General features: G+C 30.7%; 1 protein-coding gene across 1 annotated transcript; it reads right to left on the bottom strand.

Moving 5' to 3' along the window:
• Positions 1-2,305: 2,305 nt before the first annotated feature.
• On the bottom strand, positions 2,306-3,695 carry LOC119688936 (calmodulin-lysine N-methyltransferase). The gene has a single exon (XM_038103614.1). It carries the CDS (start codon positions 3,637-3,639, stop codon positions 2,467-2,469), a length of 1,173 nt encoding a protein of 390 aa, XP_037959542.1. The 5' UTR covers positions 3,640-3,695; the 3' UTR covers positions 2,306-2,466.
• Positions 3,696-15,032: the final 11,337 nt, after the last annotated feature.

The raw sequence follows: 15,032 nt of genomic DNA, 5'->3' as shown, positions 1-15,032 counted from the left end.
CTTTAATTATACCCATCAAGCCATGTGGAAGACGATGAAAGTGCTTCTCATCTGCTTTGTCTTTACCCAGCGAATGCACGTCGGCGACTCAACACTTTAGAGGCAACTTTTTTTTAAGAATTTTAATCAACTTTATGACCACTCACTAAACAGAATCTTAAGCTTCGCTGAAGGTTCAAGGTGGCTTTGAACCTCGAGAACCCTAGATAGGATTCTAGTTTGAAAAGCGTTTTTTATAAGAGCTTATCAATAGGTTATATTAAGTGAACTTCTAAAATTTAAAATCTCTGTACCGAATCATTCCAGACTTATCAAAGGACGCAATTAGCGGTTAGCTCAAGACAATGTCCTTTTGATATTTAATGAAAGATGTTTCCGATTAGTTATGAGTTATCGATTGGGTAAATTATAACTGAAACATAATTCATACTTACTTTTATACACACTACTAGTAACAAAATATTTCAACAATATATTGTTTCTATATCAAACTAAATTTATTTTAATTTAAAATTAACAAAGGTGCTTTTTACGTATCATAACAATTCATAACAATATTTTTTCAAATCGTAAATATGCTGCTACCTAAATAATCACATAGTTTACATTTTCATTTATCGATAATTAATTTGCGATAATTGTAATTTTACTAAATTATTGTTATACTTAATAATTGTTCTAACATTGTAAAAGGGAATGGACGTAACGGTTATATATCAAATATTAATTGTTTTTAATATAATTTTTAAGAACTTTCTAATTATTATTATTTTTTAAATAATTCATTTATACCTTTTTTTTAATAGCAAAGTTTGAAAGCACCGGATAAACACTTTTAGGAACATTTTTACGAGGACGTAACATCTTATATTATATGTTCAACAATTCGATCTATCCTTTGAATATCCAACTATTATTAATTGAACACAGTTACAACACGTGGTCTTAAAAATCTTGGCTTCTGTAATAAGACATGGGCTTTGAAGGTAAAAGAATTCAACCAGATTATCAGCAGGGATCGCTTCGTTAATTAGCCATCTAAATTCAGGAAACCGCCTTTTAAGGTGAAGGTACTTCAGTGCTTCATCGGCTCAATGAATCCTAAATTAAGTTAGTGGACTTGCTTCATATGAGAATCGCATGACATAAACAGAACAGATGCATCAGAAACTGTAAATGTTAGTGTTTGATATTTGTAAGTTTTGAACCCTTAATTAATAAAGAAACTGGTCAAAATTTATGTTGTTAATCCGATTGAACTAATTGGATTGTCTTAGATGTTTAATATTACCTTACAACTTTATATATGGTTTATATTCGATGTGTCTAAGAACTAACTAAGAGAGACTAGAAAGACTCAGAAATAGAAAACTTCTTTACTAGCTGAATATTTTCAAGAGTACGCCAGCTAAATGCATGCTTAAATCCAATAGATTACATTTTGAACTGTTCCTTATCATGCCTTATTACTTCTATAAATAAACTGATTATCCATTGATATCTAAAGTATAAAGCCAGAAGAAGATTTAAATTTAGTCGCATCATAGTCAGATAATAGATGTGGGTGGATGCATGGTCATCTCTTAACGAATTACAAAACTGTCTTTTGTAAAATGAGATTGTAATAATATCTTCACATTATATTCTTATAATTTAGAATAAAACTGTTCATTAGTTTTAAATCAGGTTTCCCAACCGATTTTGATGTGACCTGGTCTCGAACTGAAACCTCCAAATTTTATATGCAATTGAAACTGATGTTCCATAAGCTAAAAATATTTGTTTAACTTAACCAATGGTTCAAAGAATCGAAAGAGGTTTATAACTCGAACCAGTATTTAAAAAACATTTTTCTATGCACCTGTGGTCTTTAAAAGTAAGCGTGTGTCTTTGTTTAAAAATTTCGGAATTTTAGAAAAGATTTCACCTCTCAACAAATGTTCCTTAAAGTTTTTGTGGTGTGACTTTCTTTGCGGTCTATTTAATAATATAGCTTAGTGTGTACAATTTCCATGGAGTCGTCTTAAAAATTTAATTGAATATGTGCTACATGATTTGCAATTTATATTTTTATAAGTACATACATTCTAAAACATCGGAATTGTATATATAAAAAATAACTTTGGTCATAGTTTTTCATATTAAAACGACAAGATACTTAACATTATTTTTCGCATTTACGAGTATTACTACTTGGTCTATATAAGTCTATTCAAAACATGTCGGTTAAAACGTAGTTAAAAAAAATGTTGCTTAGATAACTTTTATATTAACTTTGGTTTTAAAATATGAACAAATACTGGAATAGGTTTTGCTGAATGTAAATAAGTTAAACGTTTTATTACAGGTGACTTTAGTCCGGAATAAGGCATGGAATTTTTAGGACAAAGAAATAATTGATTTTAGGTAAATACAGCATTTAGAATTGAATTAATAATTAATTTATAAATAATTAATTTATTTCCTTCAGTGGAGGTATGAAGGCTTCTTTGATATATGCAACAGTACAGGATAGTGGAGATCTTCATCATAGAAATCTGAGTTTCGCAAAGCAATATGTTTACGCCAGATATCTTCGTTATATCTCTGAAACAAAACTGCTTGAAACCCTTTGACATAGCACTCATCAATAAACTGTGTAAGAGTTTTGCCTCGTCTAGGAGCCATAATTAAAGCAGTGCCTTCATTTGACAAATAATACCAAATTGTGTCCACTAGAGCCGCACGTGTTTCGTCAAAGAATAAACAATCTGCCGATAATATGATATCAAACTTGCCTTCCTCAATTGGCGAACGAACTTCTTTATCTTCCCATTTAAGTACAGAACATTTCGTGTAACATGAGAGTTCATTTAGACAAAGCGTTTTCTTTACATTTTGCACCGAAAATTCGTTACCATCTGTTAAATGTACAGCATAAGGTTTAGCATACTTCGACAACATTAGACCAGTGAGACAAGTGAAACCGCCACCAAGTTCAAGAATATATTTGCCTTCATATGATTCAAGTTGTGACAGTACATATACTGTAAGCGCTTCTTCGGAAGGCCAAACACATATATTACCCGTATTGTTAAAGCCCATTAAGTCACTGGCAGACCATTGTCGTGGAGCCTGGTAAATATTTACGAAGTACTCCTGCTGCGTTGAGTCACCTAATGCAACACGATATTTGTACCAATTTTCTGGGTTACTCAAACACTTTAGAGCCACTTCGTCTTCAAAACTACCCTGGCGTAACAAGTCAAATGTCTTAAAACGACGTACTGAGGCTGATTGCTCGTCTAGGTCATCAGTTGAAGTGGTTACAGTTTCATCTCCATCCTTCAATAACACTTTTGCTAAAAGCTTCCAACGCTTGCGAGCGTTACTCTCTAAAGTTGGTGTGGCTGGTGGTGTGGGTGGCAGCTCGGGTTTAATGTCGTCGGTATTTGTTTCTGGCGAACTGGAACTTGGCACTTCTGCATCTTTTTCGTCACTCATTTTTAAAAGATTTACTCCACTTTCTTTGATTGAGTTTAGTGTATTATCAATATCGTATTCAAGCATAAGCGATATTGACGATAGTTGTTGAATAACTGCGACGGTTGAGGGAACCGTTCCGGAACTAGTTTTAGAATTTTGTACTATTGTCGACATTTTTTTTTTCTATTTTTTATATCAAGTTATAAATTTATAACAATTCAAATGTTGCTCAGTTTTTCATATATTTCAATTTAAATTTTTGAAATCTGAAAATAAAAAAAATTTGATTTTGTTAAAGATTTAAGTGATACTCAAAGAAAAAATTAAATGCGTTAAAATTACTTAAGCAATCTAAATTTAAATAATAAAATAATTATAATTGCTCTATAATATTCTCATATATTCGCACGTATATATAGAAAGTTAAGAAAAAATTTGATCTCTATTCGACAAACAAAATGTCTTCTGTTGAATCAAGGATTAATTACTGAACACAAATCTTTTAATCTGCTTTACCGGGATCTTAAATATATAACATATAGTCTTATTTTAGTATGCAATTTTGTGTGAGGAGTTCATTAATGTTGTGCAATTTTTTTTCTTGAAAATGTTATTTCAATTTGGAAGTTCATTAGTATGATCGCTATATATGTGTAAAGAAAGTTAAGCAATCGAAGTTTTTGAATACTTTTTGCTATTCAACATTACATTATCATGATCATTAGGTTATAATGAAATCATTTGTATCACACCTCTTTAGTGATAGAATCTATTGTTTTTAAAGTGATTACCTGTCATTAGGTCTTAACACCACGATGCTTTTAACACCCATGCTATAATGCGCCGATAAACGCCCCCAGTAGAATTCCAAGGAGTCTACCGGTATCGATACAAGTCATACGATCAAGGTGTAATGCAATCTATACAGTTTATTCATTTAATGTTATTTTGTTAACAATAAAAACAACGACAACTGTCTTAGTTCTTATAGATATAGTTCGTTAGATTTATAACTAGTTTTTAAATACTAAACGCTCCTATCAGATTATTTTGAAAGAAGTACATTTTATATAATATAGTGTAAAATGTTTATTAATATTCTCTATTCGTATGCTGTAATAAAAAAACCGTTTTCAGTAACTTCAACTATCTTCCGTTGGGTCTAAAGGAGTTTGTAAAAGCTATTCTCATATGGGGCACCTTTTCCTAGTCTCACTACTCAAAATATGCAATTGTTACTACATATTAATAATAACAATAATTATTCATAACTTAGACTGCTAACTTAGGTTATCAAAGTCGAAAGTTGAAAAATTGGACACCATGTAAGCAAAGAAATATATCAGCAGAACACCTAAAATATAACAAATAATAATTGGTAATTAACAAATTCATGTATTCAGTAAGCCAATTTAGAGCAGTAATGCCACAGATAAGGTCGTAGTATGAGTTATATTCATACTGTTCTAGCACTTTCTTCAATTAAAAATAAATTTCACGCATCAATCTGTCGCTACTCGCATTATCAGATATGAATATGCGTTCGGTGATATTTCAGAAGTAGACCTAAAATAAAATCATTAAAGATGGGGTCCAAAGGTGAAAAATTTATAAATATATGAATTATAGAAACATGTTCTGCTCAAATCAAGTGATTTTCAAATGAGTGGATGTATAAATACAAGAAAAAATTATTTATGGAATCAATTTGTATAAAATGGCATATGAATAGCATGAAGCGATTTCGAATGAGTGAATGCTTGTACCTAAAAGTGAGTGTTACCCCAAATATTATCAGATTAATATATCCTATGTCGTCATTGCTCTTGAAGTAATGCCTTATAGAAAGCTTATAAAGTCAGTGATAAAAAGGAGACTTACAGAAATTATGACCTATCTGCAGAATATGATCCATACAATGTTTGCTGTTTTTTTTAAATAAAAAATTAAAAATGACAAAAATCGTAAAAGCTTTTACGGATCTAACGCGTAGGTTCCTCAAAGCGTCAACAGGCGAGACCGCCGCACTCAAGTGCTGACGTTTCAATCAGAATCGCCGTTGCACACAATCTTGTGTTGCGAACCGTGACTTGTGGCACTAAAAACGACGAATCCATTACAAAATGCACACAAACCGAATTTTTCACAATAAATTTTAATTAATGCATAATTAGAGAAAGTTTTACGAGACATGTTTAGGTGTTAAAATAGAAGTTTCAAATACAAAGAAGATTTTATTAGATTTTATATAAAATGTATACATTAATTTTTGAACTGAACCATGAAGTGCTTGCATTTGTTCAAAATCTGTAAGCGCAGTAAGGTAGATGTGGTGGAACATTCCTGAACGAAAACTTCTTTATAAATATTTTAGAAATTTAATTTATGCATTAACATTTGTTATTTATAGAGAAGTTATGCAATTTTCGAAGAAATGTAAACATAAAAATTACTGGAAAAGTAATTGGATTCATGAATTAATTTTACAGCAACTACAAGTTGTATCCATCCAAGTGTTCTCGGTTCTCGGAGTATTTTGTTTTCGATGTCATAACAAATCAATTGAGCTATTAGCTTATACATCCTTCACATATACGATGAAATTTATATTCATTTCTTAATGGGTTGCCTTTACATTTTTATAAAGACATAATCTTTATTAGTACATAAGAGTCCCTCAACCAGCTTCATAAATTGATGTAAAGAAAACTGAGCCACAATTAATCCAAATAAAAGAAGAATGAACCATTATATATCATAGATTTATTGTAAGCAAAGGATTCAATTGTCTTATTGATATTTAAAACTTTTTGAATCAATAATTACATATGTAATTCTGCTCTGGTGGTCAAAACTGAAACAAAGAACCACAGAACCTTAAGTTAACTGCATAGGATAATATTGTATAGCACCACAGCTGAAACTAATTTTGCAGAACCACTTCTTCTATGCTTCCATTTATAAATTAAAAGCATATGAGAGTACATCTCGTGCACTCAGGAGATATTCAATGTCATTCAGGCATACTAAATATAAAATTTAAAGATTCTCAATCATATTCCGCAAGAGTTTGGCTCCAATAAAAGTATTTAAAATTAATGTTTTAAAACTTCAGCCTGCGATAGATTATAGGGATAGTTTTATTTTCCCTTACGCATTAAATGTCTAGTGATCTATTAAGATGGCTTTTCTGTTTAGATAATTTTAACCAGATTTCATAGTTTTTGTTTTATTTTCTGGTATATAATTTTTATGTTTGCATTGCTTCCTGTTACTCGGTTCTAATCGTTTACTCAAATAGCTCACAATTCATTTGTGTAAAGTACGTCGAGGAACAAAATAACGAAAACGCACAATAATTTTATTTTTAATTGTTTGTAGGTGAGAATGTGGAATGCTTTATGCATCTCTAAACCGACCTTGGACAAAATATTGTGATAAACTCCTACTGTGTAGTAAATGACTCCTCTTCGGGATGACTCCTCCTTCTCGAGGTCGCTTTCGCATTACTTTGAAAAGGATCCTTTATTCATTGGCTTTCCCAACCGTATGCATTTTGTGGAACCTGTTTCTAAGCTTCAACTCCAATTCCAATTTGGAAGGTTTCCAGATTAGATTGCTGTTCATTTTAGTTTAGTTTGCATTCACGTCTTTTTTCTTTTTCTGGAGAACGTTTTCGACGAAGTGTATTCTTTTTTTCAATTATCTGCTCGTGCCTTTATTTTTCTTATGATATTCTCGACAGTAAAGTGATCAATATTCTCTTCTATCACATTTCTTGGTATGGAGACCACTTTTTGCATTTGAAAAAAATGTATTTAGCATTGTCTTCGTCACACCCAATATATACAACATATATACAATATATATACAGTTTGGTTAGTCTGCTTTTTTCATCTCGTATAGATATTGTTAAAAAAATATCCATGATTAGATATGAACTGTATGACATGAAAGTCAAACTACACGAAGTTATTTTTAGTCCACAAAATTTACATTCACGAAGCTTCGTGGATGAACATCGTTATCCGTCTTCTACTTGAATCGGAGTTTCACACAAATCTGGAAGGTTTGTTCCTTTAGACATTGAAAGCTTGTTAAATTGTTGGTCGATTTCTGCTTCTAGCATTTCCTTCATTCATAAGCTAAATAATATGAATAATAATAACAACGACAACAATGATAATCCCAGCACCAGTGCTTAAAAAATAAATAAAAATACCGATTGACTTAAAAGATTTTGTAGGAACCCAGTTAACAAACATTGTGGTGAAATTTAAAATAAAAGAAGGGAACACTCAACAATATGTAGGTATCTGTGTGCCAACTGGCAACATTCCGATAAAAGGAAATCCAAAACTCTCATTGCGATACCCCGTAGAGATATCGGTCTTTCGGCAGGTTTACTTACAGGTCATTGTAAATTAGGGAACCATGCTAACATAGAAGATTGTGAGTAAGACGATGAGCGTGCATCTCATCTACTATGTTTTCGCCCAGCTCATCCACGACGTCGACTCAACACATAAGGAGCACCCATTCTTGATGATCTTGAATAATTACAAGACCTGACATTAAATAGCATTTCAGGCTTCGCCAAAGGTTCTAGGTAGTTTTAAACCTTGAGTTTTTCCTACATATACGGTGACACAATGGGTGAATAGGCCTAAGTGGAAAAAAACCGAGGCAACATAAAAGTGCCATTAAAATTACGTGTAATTAAATGTTTTTTTTCAAATATTCTCAAATTATGTACCACACATTTAATTTATAGTACAGCACTCGAAGCATATATTTTTAATTGCATTATTAATAATTCATGTAAAATATATAATTTTCTTTTTGACTTCGTTACGTCGTTACTTTGTTGCGCTTAGGTTTATCTTATCTATTTATTTGAAATAAATAACAGCGAATTAATTGAAGACAGCATAACGAGAAAGCTCAAAAGGGCGAGGCACGGTAGTGACCCTACACTCCACACGGTCCGACTGACCTCATTCATAGATACGCTACTGATGTTTGAATAAGGAAAACGTAAGCACACATGCCTCAAATTGCTTTCATAGAAATGCTTTTCGGAGCGAACATGTATAGTCCAACATGTATGTATGATCGAACATGTTGGCGACCAAATAAAACATTGTAAACAAAATGTATTGCAAATGAAAAACTGCAAAGAACTTTATAATTTGAATTTCTGTTTCGGTTTCTGTTTCTGTTTCTGATGGCAATCGAGTGTCCAACATGTTAAGGCAAATGTATGCGACTGTGAATATGTGTGTGTATGTCTGTGTGCGTTCTTTTGTGAACAAGATTATGAAGTTATTCTGTCCTTAGTTGTTATTATTTTTATAATATTTCACTTCGTACTTGCATTTATTTCTTTTGATTAAATTAAGGTTTTTCTTTGCAAAGTTTTTGTTTTTGTTTTTGTTTTTGTGGTTGTGACTTTTAATAAGGCTAGTATTTCTCTGCTTCTAAGTGTGCAACTGAAGCAGACATGAAAGCCTCATGGTCCACAACTATATTTGGATGCCAGTACTTTTTGCTGTACGAGTACCAAACACCATCCCGAATAATTAATGAGCAGTGCATGGCATGGGTTTGCTTTGCAAATTATCTTAATTGAAATACAAACATCAAAATCTATTTAAAATCTCAATGCAACGAGTAAGTATTATATAAAACGTTTTTAATTAGTTAATTATTTCATCTTAAAATGATTTTATATCGTTTAATTAATAATATAAAAAGCCCTATGGAGGCATATGGGTAATATGATCATATGATGGTTATATGATTATCTGAATTTTTCCTCAGACATTATACTCAGATTTTACCCTAATTGTAATTCTATTGAGATCACGAAACTGATTATCTTCCAAACTGTAATGTTGACATACAACATAAAATCAATAACATGTTATCACAGTACAAAATCTTCTGGTTTCAGTAACAACAAAGATCAAAGATATTAATAAAAATCTCATTGCAATACTTTCTTTAGGTGTCTTGCCGTAAAATCTGGAAATCTGCAGTTACAGTAGACTTTCCAAAAAATTGAAAAGACCTTTATTTGCCTGAAAATTGAAGACCTTAAAATTAGCTGCAAAAAAAATAACAGTATAAAAATATAGTTCTAGTCAAAAACATTATTCCCAAAAACCAGTTCATATTCGACTAGCAAGATGTTCTTAAACTAAAAAAAAGCTCGCAGGGAAGTAAATTCTATAGAAGTGGTGTAATTTGATATCGCTAAGACGTTTGATAAGGTGTGGAAATGATAAAACTTTTAGCTAACTTTTCATCTGATACAGAGTTATTGGTCAAAGTTCAAAATCGTTTTTATTTTTCATCTATTAAGAAATTTGAAGCACGCGTTACTCAAGAATCCCCACTATCTGCTTTATTGTATAATTTATACACAGCAGATTTTCTTTTTATAATCCATGAACAGTTTTGCTCTATGTTGATGATACCTGTATTATGCGTGATGACCAAAATGCTAATTTTATTGTAAATAATTTATAACTACATTTTGATAAGTTGAAGAGACACTTCCGAAGATGGAGAATTAAAGTAAATGTTGAAAAAACAAAAATTCAGGGAAAATAAAAGTCAATAATAGGATGGAAATATGAGTGGAAGATATTATCAAATACTATATCCAACTTTTGACAGAAGATACACTAACCAAGTGTGAGAATAAGGCATTCAAAAAATTGGTTAGTAATATAGGTCTGAATGTACTGAAACCATTAATATAGTGGAAGAGTGTGAAAAATAAAAACCTCTACGGTATATCAGAAATGAAGATATACACAAAAACTTGACAGTCGAGAGTATGCAAAAGTATATCAAAGATGGAATACTGAAATTGCAGTAAATGCTCACTATTATCTAGAATTGCATTCTCTTAAATTAAATGCTATCAAATTTAAACTATACTTCTGTAAATTGGAGCACGTATTTCCAAGACCAAGACGCTAGAAGCATACTTGCGTTCATATATTTGATTAAGCTGTTCATAAATAGTAACCTTGGTATTGTTATGTTTATCTTCTATCGAGGCATACGAGTGTTAGCCGATGTAGTACAATTTTACTTTAATACAGATTTTAATATGCATTTTGTTGAATGGTGTGAAGATTCAAGACCAAGTTTCTTCGTTTTACCGCAAATTCAACTCCAAATTCGTGGTTTGTTGCAAGGCAGCTATAGTAGATGTCACAATCTGCTCTTTTATAGTATCATAGTCCCATCCATTGCCTTTCCTGGAGAACGGTAGTGTCAGCTTTGTATTTCTTGGGCACATTATACTGTATAGATATATCAGCAGTACATATGCACCTTCTCTCTAACGAGTTCGGTGCATTTTAAGTGCATATTCTTAAATTATGTGGATTTAGGCCCGACGCATGGGCTTATTTATTCACGGGGAAAATTTTGCAGACTGTTAGTCATTAAAGTTAAATAGCATTTTTAATTTGATAAACAGAAAAAAGAAACAAAGAGATTCCTACCACCACATATCAATGGAGAGCTCTATCTTCCAATATTATATTCACAAGATATACTTCGATCAGTAACAGAACCGTCTATTCGATTAAATAGATGCTTTTTTTAACAGCTATTGTCGTGTTTGTTAGTTAGAGGAAGCAACAGAATGTGTTGTTTATTTGCTCTGTCATTACCCGACATTCGCCAAAAGACACCTATACAGTGAAAGTGCTAGTGGTTCTTCATGCAATCATAAAGAATTCATCAAAACAATGCAGTGGTGTTCCGAATCAGAACAGCGATACTTTTATTTAAAAATCTTTAGAGAGACAGACAATAAAGAAATCGCCAAATCAATTTGTTTTACTATGATGATTAAATGAATAAACTATATGGTTTATTAGATATATGAAATTGCATAAAATCGATATACTTAGATATGTTTTATATATTATATAGTATACAATACGATAACCATTGTTAAAAACTAACTCTAAATAAAATAATCGTTATCAAATCGGTTCTTACAATTGTTAATTTTGCAATCTTGAGAACCAACCTTAATCCTAAATGTTATAAAATTTCTCTATGAACATCAATTTTGTAAATTATTCCTAGCCTTGTCTACAGTATCCATTCTTGATAAGTTGTAGTGTTGTAAAATTTAAGTTTTAATTATAAAATTTAGAAAAACAAAATTTTTTGTCGACATTTAATTTAATTAATTTGACTCCATTTGATTCCTTTAAGCTGTTATTTTGAAACTGCTATTTAATCCAAATTCCATGGATTAATTGAGATGTTACGAAATGGGGTTTAAGTTTTACAGCTACTTCTGATATTAAATAGGTGTGAACCGCTAGCACATATTGAGATGAATTCGGGTTGATATAGTTATGGTAAATATATTTCAAATATATTTCATTTTTAAAAATTTTTCTTATGCTTCATTTCCAATAATTATTTATTATATATATCGCATACATATAAAAAAGAAAACAGTTCTTCATCAACTATAACGTCTGTATGTAGGTCAAAATATGTCTCCGAAAGTTCTTTATTTTTAAGTACTGAATACTTTTAATTTATACCATATTTTCCATTGATTTTGGCTTTTCGTTCATATTCAACTCTTTAAATTTGATACTGAAAACTTCTTCAGAAGACTTCTTCAATATAAAATATAGTCTTAAGACGTCATTGTTTGTGGTTAACCGCTCGCGGAATGAACTAAGACCCAAATTCAAATTATTCATACAGAATCAAATTCCTTTCTAGAACTTAAACTGTTTAAGATTATTTTTATCGAACTTTCTATAGTTCTATAGTTTCCATTTACTCTTTCATAATCATAATTGCTTCAAAGTTATTTCTCCATTTTTTATTTTTTGTGCTACTAATTCTTGTTCTTATCCTTAATGTTTCTTATCGGTTTACGTCCTCAATATCCTCTAGTATGTTAGTCTTAATTACTTTTTCATCATCTTTTCATCTATGAGAATGAAATTATAAGATAACGTTAAATATATCGAAACATTCTTTTTTTTTAAACTACAATTTCAGATAAATTTGTTAGATCTGATGTGGATCAACATAGCACATATATAATGAGTTTATCAGATGAGAAAGAGCAGTTACCTATAGAAAACTCTAATATGGCATCTAACACCTTCTATCCAACAGACTATAATTACTTTATTGTATGAAAATATTTTAAAGGCTTAAAGTTCTTGAATTAAATTAAACTAAATTAATTTAATTAGATTTGATAAAATAAATAAAAAATTAACCGAATACCGAAGTCTGCAAAGGTTGAAAGAGTTTCCTTCTCAGCCGAAAACAGTCGAATTACATGACTAAAATTTCTTCGATAGCTGCTCTGCGATATCACATCGAACGAAATCTGGTGCAAATTCTTGGACTCGTTGCCAAATTGCAACGTGACGCAAGCATCTTCTGGGGTTGACATGCTCTTCTTTGATACAAGAAGTGTCGAGATGCGACGCTATGCGATGTAATTAAAAATACAAATTATGTGTAAAATATATATTATCTACGAAGTACAGAACCTAGCGAATGCTGAGATGAAATTGTGCTTTCATGACGCCGTAATTAACTTTTTGCACGGCAAAATTCTTAATTTGATTTCGAAATATCAAAAAAATGTCTTTTTTTCTTATAGTTTTAATTAATTAAAAAATGAAAAATTTTAATGAATGCACAAAAATATAATTTAATCAGGTCTGCACTCATTTATTTTGTCAGAGAAGTACTTATAATTCTAAGTACGTTACGTCAGTATTTATGCAGTTCAACCAGATCTTGGACTAATAATGGATTACGAAAGATCTGATCACTATTAGAAGAAAAAAATACATTTTTTATCGTTATAATTTCTTTCTACCTGCTCTTCGTTTTTTAGCATGACCAAAAACGGTCTAATTTATTTGTTATTTAATAATTTATTAAGACAAATTTAGTATTAAGAAAAAAAAAATTAAAAAATTAATTAATCGATTTTATCTTACTAGAGTGTTTCATTATTAACATCATAATTTCGACTTTCAACAATAGTACCATCTATTGATGGTTAGCTTCATTATTTAGAACTTTAGTTTGTTATTATATTGGGGCTGTACCATAGCCAATTGTATATATTGTGGTTTTTTCTCCTTCCTCATTTTTTTAATTCAGTAGTATTTTGTACAGTTTTAGGCTATAAACTTTTTCTACGTTTATTATTTATTCTACTTCATTTACAGACGTAATCAAAGCTTTCTATACAATCAACTTTAATTTCCTGTCAAAAAAGTGCAAAATTGCGGCGATCAATATACAATTGGTACAAATTTTTGCAAAGTGGTGGAACACAACCGAAAAATTTTACGAGGAACTAATAAAGTAAGTAATTAGATATAAATGTAAGGTGATGTACAAGGATCTATACTGAGTTCATTGATCGACTTCGATCAATCGCGTTTGTTGATAATAAAACATTTGGGATAAAAAAAACAATGTTCATAATAATAAAGCATTCCGTTTATCTGGGAGATATAGCGCAGTACCGAAATTCGTTTTGCACTGTCCGAATATTTAAATAAAATATGCCCTTCAATAGATCAAAATTTCTTAATTTCAAAAAAGACATTGGGATTTGAAATAAGATTTTATACGAACATATTAAAGCATCGGCGTACCTAGTAGTTAAAAACGAACACTCCTCCTGAGCATACATACGTATGTCTATGTATTATATCCTGACTGTAACTAGACAGATATTTTAAAAAATTTGCTTTACTGAGATATTAATATGTATACATATATTTTATGAATTGTTTCATTCAAAATTTCAGTAGTAAATTTTATATTGGGGGTGATATTAGAAACTATAAATCTTTTTAAGGAAACACAACGCTTGCTTTTTTTCTGAACATTGTGTAGTGGTAGAATCGAAGTCTACGTCCAGCAAGTGATTCACCAGACACCCGGTTGAAGACTGTTGTTCTATATTGATATATTGATTAATGAAATACTCGTAATTTAAGAATAAAACAAAAAAAAGTAACAACATATAAACGATAAATCTCTCGAGTCAAAACAGAATTCAATTGTCTGTAAACATGCACAATGAATTATATGTGAAAAATTACAATATTAAAAATAATTCAATTATCCTAGTTCGTTTTCCATCATTTTCCGTCTAAGTTAAGACAAGAAAAAGTTAAGACCAAAAATAATCGATGTAAATAAAACCAATATACTTACATACTAAAAGTTTTTACTCGTTCAATGACAATACCATAAGTGCTTGAGATTTTTAAACTGCTTGTTACAATTTACCATTAACACGTCCGATAAAATATTCACACAAAATCTTTACTGCATCGTTTTGAACTCATCAAAGGGAATCACTGTAACCCTGCAGCATTCTACCATAATGTGTGGAGATAACATATAAAACGGGCATTATACATAACCGACCCCAAAACACGTAAATGTAATCCTACAAAATCATTATAACATTTATTAAACGTCAACAAAAGGAATTGCTTTAAATCCTACAA

Source organism: Teleopsis dalmanni, chromosome X (assembly GCF_002237135.1).
Source record: "Teleopsis dalmanni isolate 2A chromosome X, ASM223713v2, whole genome shotgun sequence".
NCBI lineage: Eukaryota > Metazoa > Arthropoda > Insecta > Diptera > Diopsidae > Teleopsis > Teleopsis dalmanni.
Note: the sequence above shows the minus strand (reverse complement) of the source record. Positions and strands in the feature narration are given on the sequence as shown.

Bases quoted from the DNA above. Each gene is read 5' to 3' on its own strand.
- LOC119688936 (XM_038103614.1), bottom strand. From the start codon at position 3,639: ATGTCGACAATAGTACAAAATTCTAAAACTAGTTCCGGAACGGTTCCC.